The 17,143-nt window shown below is 36.1% G+C and overlaps 1 protein-coding gene across 1 annotated transcript in view; it reads left to right on the top strand.

Annotated features, from left to right (window-relative positions):
• The window catches only part of LOC129261707 (fibrillin-2-like), an 82,386-nt gene that overhangs the window by 47,977 nt on the left and 17,266 nt on the right, over positions 1 to 17,143 (top strand). The window contains exons 34-50 of the mRNA XM_064099941.1: positions 61 to 186; positions 548 to 718; positions 1,867 to 1,938; positions 4,408 to 4,533; positions 5,146 to 5,277; positions 6,395 to 6,568; positions 7,193 to 7,264; positions 7,877 to 8,002; positions 8,599 to 8,727; positions 9,349 to 9,474; positions 10,536 to 10,658; positions 11,642 to 11,767; positions 12,101 to 12,226; positions 13,094 to 13,219; positions 14,005 to 14,151; positions 14,614 to 14,808; positions 16,977 to 17,102. Coding sequence (XP_063956011.1) covers positions 61 to 186; positions 548 to 718; positions 1,867 to 1,938; positions 4,408 to 4,533; positions 5,146 to 5,277; positions 6,395 to 6,568; positions 7,193 to 7,264; positions 7,877 to 8,002; positions 8,599 to 8,727; positions 9,349 to 9,474; positions 10,536 to 10,658; positions 11,642 to 11,767; positions 12,101 to 12,226; positions 13,094 to 13,219; positions 14,005 to 14,151; positions 14,614 to 14,808; positions 16,977 to 17,102 — 2,223 coding nt within the window. The remainder of the gene's footprint in view (positions 1 to 60; positions 187 to 547; positions 719 to 1,866; positions 1,939 to 4,407; positions 4,534 to 5,145; positions 5,278 to 6,394; positions 6,569 to 7,192; positions 7,265 to 7,876; positions 8,003 to 8,598; positions 8,728 to 9,348; positions 9,475 to 10,535; positions 10,659 to 11,641; positions 11,768 to 12,100; positions 12,227 to 13,093; positions 13,220 to 14,004; positions 14,152 to 14,613; positions 14,809 to 16,976; positions 17,103 to 17,143) is intronic.

The following is a 17,143-nucleotide window of genomic DNA, read 5'->3' on the forward strand; positions in this document are numbered from 1 at the left end:
TTAGTAGCCTCTACAACAACCCAATTCTTATCTGTGTTTTTTATACTTTATCTTGATTAGATGTGAATGAGTGTGAGGACCCTGGAACATACTGTGTAAGTGGTCTCTGCACCAACTCTATGGGATCCTACACTTGCGAGTGTCCTCCAAACTGGGTGCTTTCTCGTGATGGAACAACCTGTGCTGGTGAGTTTAAAAGCCTGTCTTATTCTGATAGTTAAACCCGGGTTTAATTTCTGACTTAACAGTCAGTTTTAGTTCACCCTACTATGGAGTGCTAGGATGCACTTTTCGTATTCAAGTTCCATGACAACCATAATGACCCAAATAGCTAATTTCTTTTCTTTATAACCATATATTAATACTTTTCTCATTTTGTAACAAACAATTTTTTGGGAAAATTATTCACCATGAGATCAAATAATCTGTGCATGGTGATTGACATGGCAACTAGCATTCCATAAAAGTTAAGTTTGCCTCAACCATTGCTTTGACATTACCACCTACAGACTTTTTCCACACCACATTTTTCAACTTGTATTTTCAGATGTGAGGACTGGTCTGTGCTATGCCCATGGCCCGGATGCAGAGTCTCGACTTGATGTGAACGAATGCAGTCTACTCCTGGGTACCAACATCCCTAGGACCAAGTGCTGCTGCTCCGAGCTTGGCAAAGGCTGGGGTGACCCATGCGAGCTGTGTCCTCTCGTCAATACTAGTGAGTACCCGTTCCTCGTCTTATAGAGGCTTTCCATAAGCAGCCATGATGGAGGACATGCAATAAACACCTGGGGCCCATTTCATAAAGCCTGTTATTATAACAAATTTGCAGAAACAGTTAAAAAGCTACTGAAATCCTTCCATCTGATTGGTTGATTGTATAAATTGTGCATTTGTTATTATAACAAGTCTTTATGAAATGGGACCCAGTTCATCAAACTGATATCAGTCATTGTTTTTATGGTCTAATGCACAGGTTTCCCATTGTTCTACCCTCCAACATGGCTGCTTGTGACATCATGTGGGAATCCTCTATTACATGCGCACCAATGTTCATTATGGATTTTTTTTTATGAGAAAATAAATTGAAATTGAAAATTGAATTGAATGATCGTGAGAGGCCTGCATATGCTTTTCCACTTACTGTGTTGACAAATGTTTCCTATATTGCACGTGCTGCGAGTGAGAGTAGACAAAATCAATGACATACATTGCTGCACACAGTATCTAAAGCACAGGGAAGAATAAATACTCAATAGCAGTGACATGCCTGGGAAAGCACTTGATAGAACTGAGGTTTGTAATAATTAGAGTAAAAGAAAACTCAGTCAGGGTGTTGAGTATATGACCGAACTCCTGGGATTAATGAATATATGAGTGACTCACATTATGGACGCAAGGATTGTGAAATGCGCAAATTGGAATTGTTTATAATATTCCCCATTCAGATGCCTTGCATAGTATGTTTGTCAGGGTATTGAGTATATAACCGATCTTACGGGATTAACAAATATATGTGTGACTTGCATTATGGACACAATGTTTGTGAAATGCACAAATTTGAACATGTTTATTATTCCCCATTCAGATGCCTTGCATAATAAGCTTGTTTTCCATAAGTAATCTTTATTGTGCTTATGTCAAAAAGATTAATCAAACATTTATTCTCTAGAAAAGATAAATTAACTAGAACTGTATTACCCTTTTTAAAGTATTTTGATGGGGGATTTAATTTGACTAATTGAAATATTTTTACTGTTCTTAAGATTTGAAATATGTTACATGCATGAAACATACTCTATTTCATCTTTGCTTGCCTGAACATACATTCTTACTTCAACACATATTTTTCTTGTTTTTCTATAGCTGAGTTCTTCTTGCTGTGCCCCTATGGAATTGGTGTACATGTTGATGTCAACTCCACCCGCCCAGTCAATGGTATGTACAAAATATGCCGATCTGTGCTGTATTTTTATTCCCCTTTTATCTAAATAAAGTAGAGGATGAGGGAGGGGACAAGGAAGTTTAGGAAGGAAGAGAAAGAATTGGGAATTCATATTTGCATATTACAGCATTTATGTGATGCTTATTTCAATAAACACTGAACACTGGGGTGTATCCTATGCCATGTCAAAAACATGGCTATGTAGAACAATATAACAAAGCTGTGCTGTGACTAAATGATACATTCCAGGGGGTGTTGGGCATTGTCTTAAATATTTTCAAATACAGTTAGCAAGCAGAAGAGATGCATGTTTCGTTTTTTTAAAAACCTACACAAAAACCTGCAAGTGTATTGATCAGGGTTACTGTATAAGCTGTTATTTCGCTGGGTTTTTCGCGAACTGCCAATCGGCCGCAAATTTAACAACACGCGAAAATATTGACCCATTTATTAGTCAGTGCCAATATCCCCAACAGCAAAGCTTGGCTATTGAAAACATCCTGTGTAGCAAAAATTTTGAAATATGCACCTCTATATGTACAAAAAATAAGGTTTAGAAAGTACAGTTAGTGATTCAAAAAGTTAGCTACAATTTCACTCTTTTTTTATTTTTCAAACAAAATCAGAGCCTAAACTATTTTCTCACATAATTCTATCAATATTTATTCACTCACTGTAATATTAAAATATTAAAATTTCCATGAAATAATTTTATTTTATTGTCATATGATTCACTATATACGCACGTATAAGCAGCTATTTGCATACTCATTAATATTCATAAGTCACTTGACCAGAGTTTTTAGAGTTGAAAGATTCTGTTCACAAAATTCAAAATTTTTGCACTGAAACCAACTTTTTAAAAGTGAATGTAACAAAACACAACTTCAAAAGATTACTCTTACAGATCAAACTGTGACATGATGAATTTTAGATCTAAAGGTACAAAAAGGTGAAATTTAAGCCACTTATTTCCACATTTTGTAACTGTTTTTACAGGGACATATTTATGTACATAACACAAATCGGTGACACGACAACTGCTCCTGCAACAATTGCTCCGGTCTTAATATCTCAGAAGGCATAGGATTAGAGTTAGGATTGTGATAGAGTTTTTGGTTCAGAATATTGTAATGATTACGATTAGGGTTTATTTAGTTTTGGACGTTAGGTTTTATGTTTTGCCTAATGTGTAGATTTTCCATCAGAGCAATTGTCGCCGGAGCAAATGTCATGGAACCCACAAATCAGCATATGGACTTTGAAGAGCATAGTTTTGCACATGACGTGCACTAGTTTTGGTTCTTTGAAATGCTGTGGAAGTGTTTCGTACATCTTCCGATCTCGGACTGTACGCGAAAATAACAGCATGTACAGTAATTAATGCTGTTTATATTTATGTGGAAGAACGTTGACATGATACGGGCCTGCAATGAATAGTTGAAAAATAAGGTAGGAACCTGCTTCATATAGACTAACAACTATGGTAACTTTGTCATAGTGGCAGCTACCGTGGTAATAGAGCTCGGCAGCCCATCACAATCAAGGTTTACTTGGCAGTTCCAGTAATGCCAGTCACCATAGGGTTAAAGGGATGGTCCAGGCTGAAAATATTTATATCTTAATACATAACAGAATTCACTGAGCAAAATGCCGAAAAAGTTTAAAGTTTAGCAATATTTTGTAAAAAACAGTCGTCATGAATATTCATTAGGTGGGTTGATGATGTCACATCCCCACTTTTCGTTTTCTTATGTTATTACATAAAATCATAATTTTTTAATTATTTCACACTTGTGTTAATAGTATGTCTCCCTTATAATGAAATAAGTTGCAGCAATAATTATCTAATGCACTAAATCAGTTGTCAATCCAATTTTCCTAGTTCTTGGAGGAAACAAATTGAATAAACCTAATTTCATATAATAAAATACAAAAGAACAAGTGGGGATGTGACATCATCAGCCCACCTAATAAATATTCATGACGACTGTTTTCACAAAATATTGATAAACTTTAAAATTCAATATCTTTGTTATTTGTTATCCGATTTTGATGAAATTTTCAGCATTTTTGCTCAGTGAATTATACTCATATTTATTAAGCTATAAATACTTTCAGCCCAGACCATCCCTTTAACTATTTATGATATAGGCCTTAGAAAAGAGATGTGTACATGTAATTCATGTAGAGGCATTTGATGCCCTCATCAGCAGCTTTATGATTTTGCTGACTCTCCAAGTTAGATGTTACATGTACATAATGATAAAGCCAGGATATGCAGCACATAGAAATATTGTATTAAGTGCTACACTTGTATGAAGGTTATTTATTATTATTATTGTTGTTCTTATTATTATTATTATCAATGTTAATAATTACTGGATTTCTATAGCGTTTTTTTGCCAGAGGATTGACGTGCAACTTCAGTTGTTGTTTTTTATTCATTTTCTTCTTCTCAGAAATCAATCAGTGCAGAGACTTTCCCAACATCTGCCAAGGTGGGGAATGCCAGCAGGTCGAAGGATCCTATAGATGTGTGTGTCCCAGCGGATACGAGTACGACCAGGAACAGATGATGTGTGTTGGTAGGTAACGTGGCATCTGGTGGGTGTTTCATAAAGCTGTTCGTAAGATAAGAACGACTTTGAGAACGACTGGTGATCCTTTCTTTTGATAAATGGTATACACCATAGGCGATGGTTTAGCGCGTAAGAAAGGATCACCAGTCGTTCTTAAAGTCGCTCTTAACTTACGAACAGCTTTATGAAACGGCTCCCTGGAATCATTGGGGAAACAAGTCTAAGTCTAAACAAGACTTAGTGATGATGAACCTTTAGAACAGTGATGTTATTTGTTTTTATTTTGGATAATGATGACTGCCAACTGAGTGCATAGATTAGATGCTGGAACATGTATGAATATGGAAGCCAGTTAAAACCTGTGTGTGTGATTTCTTTTGATTTCAGATATTGATGAATGCCAGCCGAGTGTAAGCATATGTGGTGCTGGAACATGTTTAAAAATAGAAGGCAGTTGCACAATGTGTTACCTGTTTGCGTGATTTGTTTTGATTTCAGATATTGATGAATGCCAGCTAAGTGTGTATATACATGTATGTGGTGCTGAAACATATATAAATATAGAAGGCAGTTACTCAATGTATAACCTGTTTGTGTGGGTTTTTTTTTTTATTACAGATATTGACGAATGCCAGCTGAGTGCGTATATATGTGGTGCCGGAACATGTATGAATATGGATGGCAGTTACACCTGTATGTGTCCACAAGGATTCATGTTTATGAACATGCCTACTGGAAAGAACTGCATGGGTAAGTTTGTATTTCAGTTATAAATATAATATTGTAGTAAGTTTAGCCGGGAGTATTAAAAAAAGTTAAAACCTGAATTTCGGTCCATACTCTGATGGGATGCTAAGTTCATCTTTCCTTTATCAATGTCCATTATTAACCCTAAAAGGACTACTATTCATAATTAATGAAAAATATTTATTTTTAGAATTTTTTTTTTATACTGGCTTGGAGTTTATGTGGTAATGAATGTGCGTGCCATATTTCGACGAGATCGCGCGAACGGCTGCCAAGATCAGAAGGCCCGCCCCAGTCCTCAATACATCTCAAATAGCCCAGTCCTTTAAGGGTTAAAGTAATCTACAAATGAAAGTGAAATTCAGTTAATACCCATTTTCCAATTTCATTATCACTGATAGTCTGAACTGATGCTGTTACATTTTAATTCCTGTTTTTATGTATGAATTAAAAATTGTACCGTATTTTACACTGTTAAGGAATTTGTAATTCAGTCTCTCTGCCAGGATTGCTGTCTGTTGTGTCATGAAACCATTGTCATTATATAGATAGACACGTATTTACAAACTCCAAGAAAAATTAAAATCCATGTTTACAGTTGAAAAATGTTTCCCTGATTTTGATCAACACATTTGTAACTACCCCTATCTTATACACCTCTAAGGTATAGTGACTAAGTGGTGAATTTATCCAAAATTTTAAACTTTTGTTCCAAATGCAAATGAAATTCAGCAAAAATTATTTGAAATTTTGAATTATTTTCACCAATGCAGTTTAAACTTTCATTCGATTGTGGTGAATTTATGTTTTTTTTTTTCTTTTTTACACAGAACAAATAAATAATAACTTTCATAACTTTGAATCAATATTTCACTCACCATGATTATAATGTTTGAAACTTATTTTGCCACTTGATCGCAGCATGCAAGGGTTGAGATATTACCTGTCCTAAAATATTTCCAATGTGGAAATTAAAACTTACCCCAATATTCAAATTGTTTCAATATTGTTCAATGTTGTATTTCAATTGATTTAATGATACCCCATCCTTTGTAAATGAATATGTAATCCTGCGGACCATGATCATGATGGTTAGAGTCGTTTTTATCATTGACTGCAGACATCCGAGAGTTGACGTGTTACCTGTCCTACAACACTTCCGTATTCCCCTTGCCGGAGTGTGGGAGTCCTCTGATGGGTAGTCTCACCAAGAAAGTGTGTTGCTGTAGTGCACTGATGGCCGCTGCATGGGGTACCAGGCAGGAGTGCTCTCCTTGCCCAGCTCAAATGACAGGTAAAGTGGTCATCGTCCAGGTTGATGGTGATGGGGGTGGTGGTAATGGTGGTCACACTCGTAGTGATGATGATGATGGTGGTGGTGGTGATGGTTTTGATGATGATGATGAAGATGATGATGACGACGACGACGACAACAACGATGGTGATGATGGTGATGGTGATGGTGATGATGGTGATGGCGATGATGGTGATGAGAATGATGATGGCAATGGTGATGATGGTGATGGTGGTGATGATAATGATGATGGTGGTGTTGATCATGATTGTGGCCATGATGGTGGTGTTGATGATAATGATGGTGATGATGACGATTATCATTATGATGTTGATAATGATGACGATGATGATTATTATTATGATGATGATGATGATGATGATGATGATGATGATGATGATGATGATGATGATGATGATGATGATGATGATGATGACGGTGATGGTGACAATGATGATGATGAGGAGGAGGACATTGATGGTGATCGTAATGGTCATTGTGGTAGTAGAGGTTTTGATGATGATGGTGATGATGAGCTGACCTCTGACAAGCATGTTATCAACCACCTATTGCAATTCCATCACAAATTTTTCCTCTTTTCTCTGTCTGTTTTCTTCCTATCAGAGGACTACTACAGGATGTGTGGTGCTACCTCACCTGGTCATGTTGTCAACCCAGAGACTGGACTCCCTGAAGGTAAAACAAATATACAATACTTCAATAATGATTGTAATGCATCTAGTATTTGGAATTAAATTGGGTTGGCTTTTCTGGTCACTTGTTCATTTTCACTTTTAAAACAATAATGATTTACAGGTTTGATATTGACAGGAATTAATTTTCACTACATATCACAGCTATACATAACATTTGGGACCTTATCCCTCTTTTCTTGCCTTTACTATACTATAGGGGATGAGCAATACGTAGAAGAGACAAAGTGACTGCACTAACTACTTGTTTATCACTTGTTAATTATTTGTTGATATGCTACACTGTTCCCAATCAAAACATATAATGTGTATGCTGCCATTTTATTTGTTGTTTCTTTAATTTTTCTTATTTACTTTTCTGAATTCCTTGTATTGTGTATCTTTGATTTGTTACACAAAATCATGAAAACCCAATATAATCTTTAAAAAAAATAATAATAAAAAACATTTAGGACCATACAGCTCAGATGTTTAAAGGCCAAATCAATGTTTAATATTGCTCAAAGGCATTGGTTAATAATCAATGCCTTACAGCAATGAGATGCTATTTGACCATGTCCTAATTCATACATCAACCCTAATTATATTTCTCTAGATGTTGATGAGTGCTCCCTCATCGAGGGTATCTGTGCCAATGGTATTTGTGTGAACACGCCCGGAAGTTTCCGCTGTGATTGTCGACCAGGCTTCAGGGCAAACGTTGCTACGCATATATGTGAAGGTAGGAACATGCCTTTACCAATCAGTAGAAATGTACACAATTGTACAGAACCCCATTTTTTCATTTGCACTAACGTGCAATCGTGATGCTAATTTGCTTGTTCAGAGAAAGTAAATATGGTCTGTAGTTAATTTTTTTTCTTCAAATATGAATGCTAGCCGATTTCAGTCATGTAAATTCACCATCAGATACGTGTTAGGGCCAGTCTGTTCAGTACATCCTGTCTTTCCTGGAATGATTCGTCTCCACTTTGTGCTTCATATGAAGATGTGTAATGCTCTCAAATTATGGCTTGATTGGTTCTTGAAGTGAAATAAATATGGAGAAAAGTGGGGGGGGGGGGCTGACATAGAAAAGGTTTGATCGTTCAGTGGAATCGTCCCATGAATATATCCAGTAATCAGTAATCACATGATATTTGAAAGTTAATAGTTGGCAATGATATGAGGGTATAACGTCAAATGTGTATCTTATACTCTTATAAAGTTATGTAAATAATGCGTTTCACTGCTTTTTAAACTGGTCTTGGGGCTGGGCAGTCACATATGTTTACATTAATTTCATATTTGTTTTGTTCCTTTTTGTTTTATTTGCAGACATTAATGAGTGCCTGGAAGGCATGCACCGATGTGTAGGAAACTCTATTTGTAATAACCTGGATGGCAACCATGAATGCTTGTGTCCTCGCGGCTACCAACGCTCTGTATCTGGACTGTCCTGTGATGGTAAGTGGCCCTGAAGGTTTTTAGAATACATGTAGATTGTGAACACATTATATAGGGCAGGGAATCCAAGTTGGAGTGCTTAGGGGAGGGGATGGTTGTAATGATGATGATAGAGGTTGTGGTGGTGTGGTGGTGGTGGTGATGATGATGATGATGATGATGATGATGATGATGATGATAATGGTATTACTAATGGTATTAATAATGATGATAATTGTGATAGTGGTGATGGGGGGCAAGAGCAAAAGGAGATTATAGTCATGATGATCACGATGTAAAACTTCAAATTTAGAGTGAGTCTGTAACTTAGGCCAATATCAAACCAGATGACATATAGATGTACATGTAAGTGCTCAAAATGTTGCAACTTGTCCTTTTCTGGAGGAATAATTAATGTCTTAACCTTAATATCTTCCTAACCAGAACTAAACTTCCTGAAATTCCACTGTTTATTACAATCCTAGTAAAACAGTATTTCAAAAATAGTAGTGGTTCAGATATTGCCTTGAGGGACTCCCAGTTTTTCACTATGCAATGTTAGGCTAATTGTTATGTAAAACTATGTTTATATCAAACTACCTCAGTGATTTTACTGTGACATTAACTCCCTTTTGTTACCAGATATCAACGAATGCTTGACCATACCGGATGCCTGTATAAATGGCCAGTGCACCAACCAAATTGGTTCCTATGTGTGCGTCTGTAATCAAGGATTTCAACTGTCTGCAGATGGGACTGAATGCAATGGTGAGTTCATGTATTATCGATTGACTAAACGTTTTTGCTGTGACTATTGCCCTTATCTTAATTTCGGAGGGCACCATGGATTGACCTGGGGTCTGTTTCAAAAAGACTACAACTATTGTAACTATGGTAACTACAACATGGAAACCTTGATTTTGATTGGCTGCAGAGTCCTATTACCATGGTAATCCCTCAATGGCACAGTTGCTGTATAACTCTTTATGAAGCAGGCCCTGATCGTCTTATGCCTATACATGTCTCTGTCTTCTTTAGGACATGACAGTCCAATGCTTATATAATGTTTGTAATTTTAATCTGAGTAATAAAGTGCGCACTATGCAATTTGTGATCCAATTTTGTAAAATTTGTAATGTGGTATTTTATATTCAATCTATAAAATCTTTAACAATCAATGTTCCAAATAGTGGTATGAATACTAAAACTGAAATTTCAGCCTTCTTGTAGGAATTCAATTCCAAATCATAATGACATCACAGCCATCTTGCCTCTGAAATTGATTTGAAGCTAATTTGGAATTATCCTTTAGCATTACTCAGTACTTCAACAACAATTTGAATTGTTTCAATACTCATATTGAATGTAAACTGCGATTTGTTCGAAAAATAGGGTTGCAGTCATTGAATAGTTTTTGGTGGGCTTAGAAACTTGGTGGTTATCGTAGAAAGCCTTTCCGATGTAAAGAATTAAAGTGCTAACGGGTGTAGTGAATGGGTACCACTAGGTATCTCATGAATGCCTGAGCACACCTGGGTCCCATTTCATAAAGGCTTGTTATAAAAACAAATGCACAATTTCTATAACAAGTTCACTATCAGCCAATCAAATTGAATTATTTCTGTAGCTTAAAACTGTTATTGCAATATTTGTTATTGAAACAAGTTTTCTGAAATTGACCCGTGGTCAGGGTGGCTATGCTAAAACTGGTGCCATAGTAAGCAGCACCTAAAAACAAAGTGCGTTTGTTGCATAGTGTTATTATTAAAGATACTTATAAGATGACATGTTCAAGGGTTGCATAATTTATGTTTCATCCCTGTCAACAGATATTGATGAGTGTTTCCGTTTCCCGGACCGGTGTGGAAACGGCACCTGTCAGAACGTGGTGGGAGCCTATGCCTGCAGCTGCAACCGAGGGTTTGAGCTCACCATCAATGGAGACTGCGCAGGTAGGTGATACCATTCCCACACAGGGGACAGTTTCTTATGTTACGAGTGGAGTACATTGTATGATGCATTTCTACATTGGATGGATCATACCCAGAAAATCGAAATGAACAAAATTTATTAATGAAATACATGTTATTTTAATTAACATTATTATAATATGTTATGAAAGATACTAATTTACATTATGATATTTTCTAAAAGAAATTAATTTACATTAATATATTTTCTGAAGGAAATTAATTTATAGTTTTTAATGATATTTTGTTAAAGAAATTTATTTCCATTATTATGATATTTTATGAACCAAATGATTTATGTTATTTTGTTGTGATATTATTTTTAAAGGAAAATTAAATCATCTATCAAAATCTGAGGGTCAAACATTGTGCAGATGCATTTTCAGGATTTAGAAATCATGCACCTGCTTGCATTATAATGCTGAAACTCACTAAAATTTGCACTATTCCTCAAATGGCTTTCATGTAAAATTGGTTATTACTCAAAAAGGGGATGTTAGGTTTTTGATCTTTAAAGAATAAAAGGCTTGTGTTTGTTTAGTTGATGTATCAATTCCAGCTCATCCAATAATCCCCTCATGTGTGATTGAACCTTTTTGTAATGCGGATTTAAGACACTAGACTGCATGGTTGAGTGATCCAACCTTTTTCCACCCTTACCTTGAAACTTACCTTCCTTACATTCTCAGTGTAATTTAAAAGGGATTTCTTCATCATGACATAGCCAATATTTCTCTTTAAAGCCTAAGAATATGCTGGTCTCATCCCAACTGAAAGCAGGAATGTCATGTGTTTTTACTTCATTGTTGTTTTAAGGTCGAGAGTAATATGTAGGATGCTGAATTGGCCTTGTGAAAGAAGCCCTTTTCTTAAAATGGCTATTATAGTTATCCAAGTTGTTATTATGATGATGATGATGATGATGATAAAAACTGCATTTGGGGGTACCCTCGTTCCTTATACAGATATCAACGAGTGTGCCACAATGGCTGGAACATGCCCCAACGGTCGCTGTGTCAATACCCCGGGAAGCTTCTTCTGTGATTGCGTCGAGGGATATGTTCTTTCACTATCGGGACTCCGATGCGAAGGTGAGGATTACAACATGTGAAGTAGCAATAAGACATAGGGCGTATTCAGATCAAATGGAGTTTGAGAGTACCAGATCTTTCGAGGCAGATCCCTAACAAGTGTAACTTACAAATTTAAGAAATGAATAAATTTAACAAAGCAAGACAAGTGCACTAATCGACCACGAAAATCAACAAACAAAGTAAAAAGTATTGAAATCAATGGTCATGATAATTTTTTTATATGATTTCTTTGAAATGCTAACATTGGCTTTATATTATATACATGTAATGTTAAATGTTTACATATTTCGGTAAAAATTGATGAATACTTCAATATATTTATTGCTGCAGATGAGAATGAATGCATCGCAAGGTTTGGTGTGTGCGAGAACGGTCGCTGTGATAACACCATTGGTAGCTTCAGGTGTTCTTGCTTTGACGGATTCCAACTCTCACCTTCCGGTCAGGAGTGTATTGGTGAGAACATACTAGCTTTTTACTTTTCCTTCATTTTGATATCTAATAAGATTATGTATACATAGTAGTGGCATTTATAAATGTTGCTACAAGATTTTAGATGCAGGTTCTCCTAAAATGAGGTTAGGGATTATATTTTGATACCTGAAAGCTAAGACAGCATGAATGCTTGTAAGTATGCAACCAGAGGATAGATGGCTTAAGGCCCTCTCCAAATGACTTCTTAATGATGATACATGCCTTACCAAAGGGCAGTGAGAATTAAATTTGTGTCACGGAATTGTAAGACCACCACTCTACCGACTGAGCTATCACTCCAGGGACAGACCTATCTAGCTGCTAGCTTATTTGTTTGGCCCTCTATTGATGATGCCATTGCAGTGATGCCCAAGGCTTTGGAACATGCATGTAGAAAGATTGAGATGCAGCCCAAGACAAGCGGGGAAAGCTTCAGTAATGGCTTCACAAGGGGGCCGATTGATATTTTTTGTGTTGTATGGGTGAAAATTTATTCAGACTTCATTTTCAATGTGCAAAAGATACTATTGATGGAAAGGGATTTTTAAGAAAAGTGATATGCATTGATGTGATGTCAAATCATTGAAACTCACTGCTCTTTCTGTAACCATAGTAGCATTTTACGCTAACTTCCAGTATTCTAAAAAAATAATTTACAATCAATGAACTACAATGAATTTATCATGATTCTGCCATTCATTTTGCAGCTGCTTCTTTTGAAAAACCCATTTGCTAATCTTGAACATCTCAACCTTTTTTTTTCAGTGCATAAAGCTTTGTGTTTAAAAATTTCTTTAACAAGGTTTATAATACTGATCTAATATCAAACATTTTTTTCCTTGTTTGTAGATACAAATGAGTGTGCCATCATACCTGACATGTGCCGTAATGGGGTGTGTCAGAACACACCGGGAAGCTTCCAATGCACCTGTCCCGATGGTTTCCTTCTTAGCAGCGATGGTCTCATATGTATTGGTGAGTTACAAACACCCAGAACAGTGGTACGGTTTCACAAAACGGTCAGCAATGCAAGCCTAAGTATGCTGATATTCTGCCGAATTATGACTCAATGCTCATGTATTTGTGATGGATGCAGACATTTCCTTGGTGTCAGTTTTGTGAAATGCTGCCTTTATTGATGGGATGTATTCATAAAACTGTATTCATAAAACTTAAGAGTTGTTTTCACAAGACCCAGAGCATTTCACTAAGATGTTTTTGTAATGTTATGCAATACTTGTAGAAAAATGTTATTATGCATATTCATAATGTTATGTATGTCTTGTAGCCTGTAGACTTGTAGACATTGATAAAGAAGTGTTCTATGGGATGCCCAAATTCTTACCATTTTGACAAATTGTTGGCTGCTTTGTGTTAGTATGAACTTTCTTTATTTCATTTTTTTTTTGGGGGGGGGTCATCACTTGAATGGTTGAAATTAATGACTTTTAGTGAAATATTGAATATGATACATAAAATATTAAATATCAAACATGATATTATAAAATTAATAGATTTCAATAGTCTGGTCTGCATATATAGACTCTTGAGGGGAAAGATATAATCATTCTTAATTGACAGATCCCAATAATACATCTATGAATGGGAAATTCTGATCTTTAAAGACAGGTTATCTTCCTGTACAGATGGATGCTAAAGTGGGTTTTACAGTGTAATATTCTATATGTATTACATTCAATAAAACTTTTTAATTGCCTTTGCGATGTCTTTATTCAAATTTATTCATTATCTCAAATTAGATATGCGTAGGAGTTACTGCTACAATGATTTTGTTGGAGGTCAGTGTACTGATGCCAGGGCAGGCAATGCTACCCGTAAGGAATGCTGTTGCTCTCTGGGTGCCGGCTGGGATTCGCCATGTAACCTCTGCCCAAGGGTCTCAGATCGTAAGTAATTCAATATGAGTTTGAATATGAGCTTTGCTTTGGATATTACAGGATAATGATAATAATTTGGGTTTATATATTTGAAGCATATATACTTAACTGTGCGTTACATAGTGAAAATAGTTTGATGTTGGATTTATTCCAAATTAATACTGTGTAGCTTATGGGATACACGTTTGAAAAGAAAGCCTGCCTATTAATAGCTCACAATAATTGAAGATGATTTAGAACTTAAATGGAAATAATACATTCCTAAGTTCTTTCTGCAAGAATTTTATCCATATTGTGCTGCACTCAATCCAGGTGAGGTAAATGGGGACCTGGCAGAAATTTATTCCTTGAAATGCAGAGCGCGTAACACCTCCTCTGCTAAGCCAGGGTTACTGTAGAACACATAGAGACTTCGATTTAATAACTAAGTTCTGAATAATAAGTATAATTGTTATTATTGTATTTTTACAGCTAACTTCATTGAACTTTGCCCCGACGGTCCTGGTTATGCCCCTAGCGTGACCCCAGATCTCTATGAAGACATCAATGAGTGCAAGGTGTTCCCAGGAATCTGTGAAAACGGTATTTGTATCAACACAGACGGTTCTTATCGCTGCCAGTGTCAACCTGGATTCATCCTGGATACCACCGGTCGCGTCTGTGTCGGTATGCTCAATTTTACAATTGTGGCCCGCTTGAACCCCCAAACCAACAATAAGTCACCAGGAAAGGTTTTCTGTAAAAAGCCAAAATTATGATTTATATTCAAAAGGTAAAAATGTGAAAATTGGCATATCTGAAAGAATAGTTCTTTGTCTTCATACTGTCGAAATTTGTAGCTGTATGGTTATACATGTATATAGGAGCGCCTTGAGCACCTAGCAAGTTGGGTATGTGCGCTATACAAATCCTATATTATTTATTATATTATTATATAATTCAATGTACTAGTATTTCTTTGACTCCACTTTTTGTCCAGACTGCTTGAATGTTTGATCACCGAGATTGCACAATGTGCTTATCTCATGCTCTAGTGAATTTGTTACTCCATATCTTGTTTTCTTCTGATTTTTTTTAACCTCTCTTTGAATTTCTTCTACAATCAATTTCATATGTGGGTTATTGTTGATCAATTTTGACATGTTATGTATCATTTTAAAGCTTAGGATGTGTCCTTTTCATGCTCAGTAAAAATCTCTAAATTCATTTTTGGCATCTTATTTTTGGCCCATGGGTGACTTGTCACAATTGTTATCATTAAAGCCAATATGTAATACCAACTTAAAACAGTTCCAGCTCATCATGACTTAGACTATGCACAGATATTCTTGATCACTATCCATTGTAGTGCTAACATTTTGATCATATAGAATTATGATACTTTATATGCCCCCTAAAATGATGGATAGTTTTGTTTGCCACTCTTTGTACAGTGGTGCTAAAAATTAGTGAATCCAACCAGAAAATGCAGTAATTCATGCTGAGTGTTGAACATACATGTAGATTACAACGCTACACTGTCCGGCAAGCCCAGAGAATCGAACTATATCGAATGTGATAATTTTATCACCTGACTTCACAATTCAATATCTAAAAGATGGCAGAATTTGAACACTTTTGAAGATGTTCATTTTCTGGTGGGGTTCACTAAATTTTAACCACCACTTAACACACCATGTATCACATTCACAATATTTGTCAATAGAGAATGTGTACATTATGCCCTCAAAGTCAAACATCCATTTTTTTTGTCTCACCTGCATAGCAGAGTGAGACTATAGGCGCCGCTTTTCCGACGGCGGCGGCGACGGCGACGGCGGCGGCGGCGTCAACACCAAATCTTAACCTGAGGTTAAGTTTTTGAAATGACAGCATAACTTAGAAAGTATATGGACCTAGTTCATGAAACTTGGCCATAAGGTTAATCAAGTATTACTGAACATCCTGCCTGAGTTTCATGTCACATGACCAAGGTCAAAGGTCATTTAGGGTCAATGAACTTAGACCATGTTGGGGGAATCAACATCAAAATCTTAACCTAAGGTTAAGTTTTTGAAATGTCATCATAACTTAGAAAATTTATGGACCTAGTTCATGAAACTTATACATAAGGTTAATCAAGTATCACTGAACATCCTGCATGAGTTTCACATCACATGACCAAGGTCAAAGGTCATTTAGGGTCAATGAACTTTGGCCGAATTGGGGGTATCTGTTGAATTACCATCATAACTTTGAAAGTTTATGGATCTGATTCATGAAACTTGGACATAATAGTAATCAAGTATTACTGAACATCCTGTGCAAGTTTCAGGTCACATGATCAAGGTCAAAGGTCATTTAGGGTCAATGAACTTTGGCCAAATTGGGGTATTTGTTGAATTACAGCCATAAATTTGAAAGTGTGTTGGTCTAGTTCATAAAACTTGGACATAATAGTAATCAAGTATCACTGAACATCCTGTGCGAGTTTCAGGTCACATGATCAAGGTCAAAGGTCATGTAAGGTCAAAGAACTTTGGCCACGTTGGGGGTATTTGTTGAATTACCATCATATCTCTATAAGTGTATTGGTCTAGTTCATAAAACGTGGAAATAAGAGTAACCAAGTATCACTGAACATCTTGTGCGAGTTATAGTAGTTTTCAAAATCAGCACTGCTGCTATATTGAATCGCGTGATGCAGGTGAGACAGCCAGAGGCATTCCACTTGTTTTCAAGAAGGATCAAATGTCCATCATGATCTTAAAACTGAAATTAACAATATAATTCTCATGATTAGAACATGTCTTTATCCTCAAACATCGCATTCTTCCTATCTTTCCTTTTTGAAGATCGTGATGAGTGTCAAGAGAATTACAATGTGTGTGGATTCAATTCGACGTGTTACAACACTCTTGGATCGTTTGAATGCAACTGTGGAGAGGGATACCAAGTAGGAAGGAGGGGTACCTGTGAAGGTAAGACATCGGCACTTTACATTTATGTTTTAAATAGAGTA

This window comes from Lytechinus pictus, chromosome 5 (genome assembly GCF_037042905.1).
Source record: "Lytechinus pictus isolate F3 Inbred chromosome 5, Lp3.0, whole genome shotgun sequence".
In the NCBI taxonomy this organism is placed as follows: domain Eukaryota; kingdom Metazoa; phylum Echinodermata; class Echinoidea; order Temnopleuroida; family Toxopneustidae; genus Lytechinus; species Lytechinus pictus.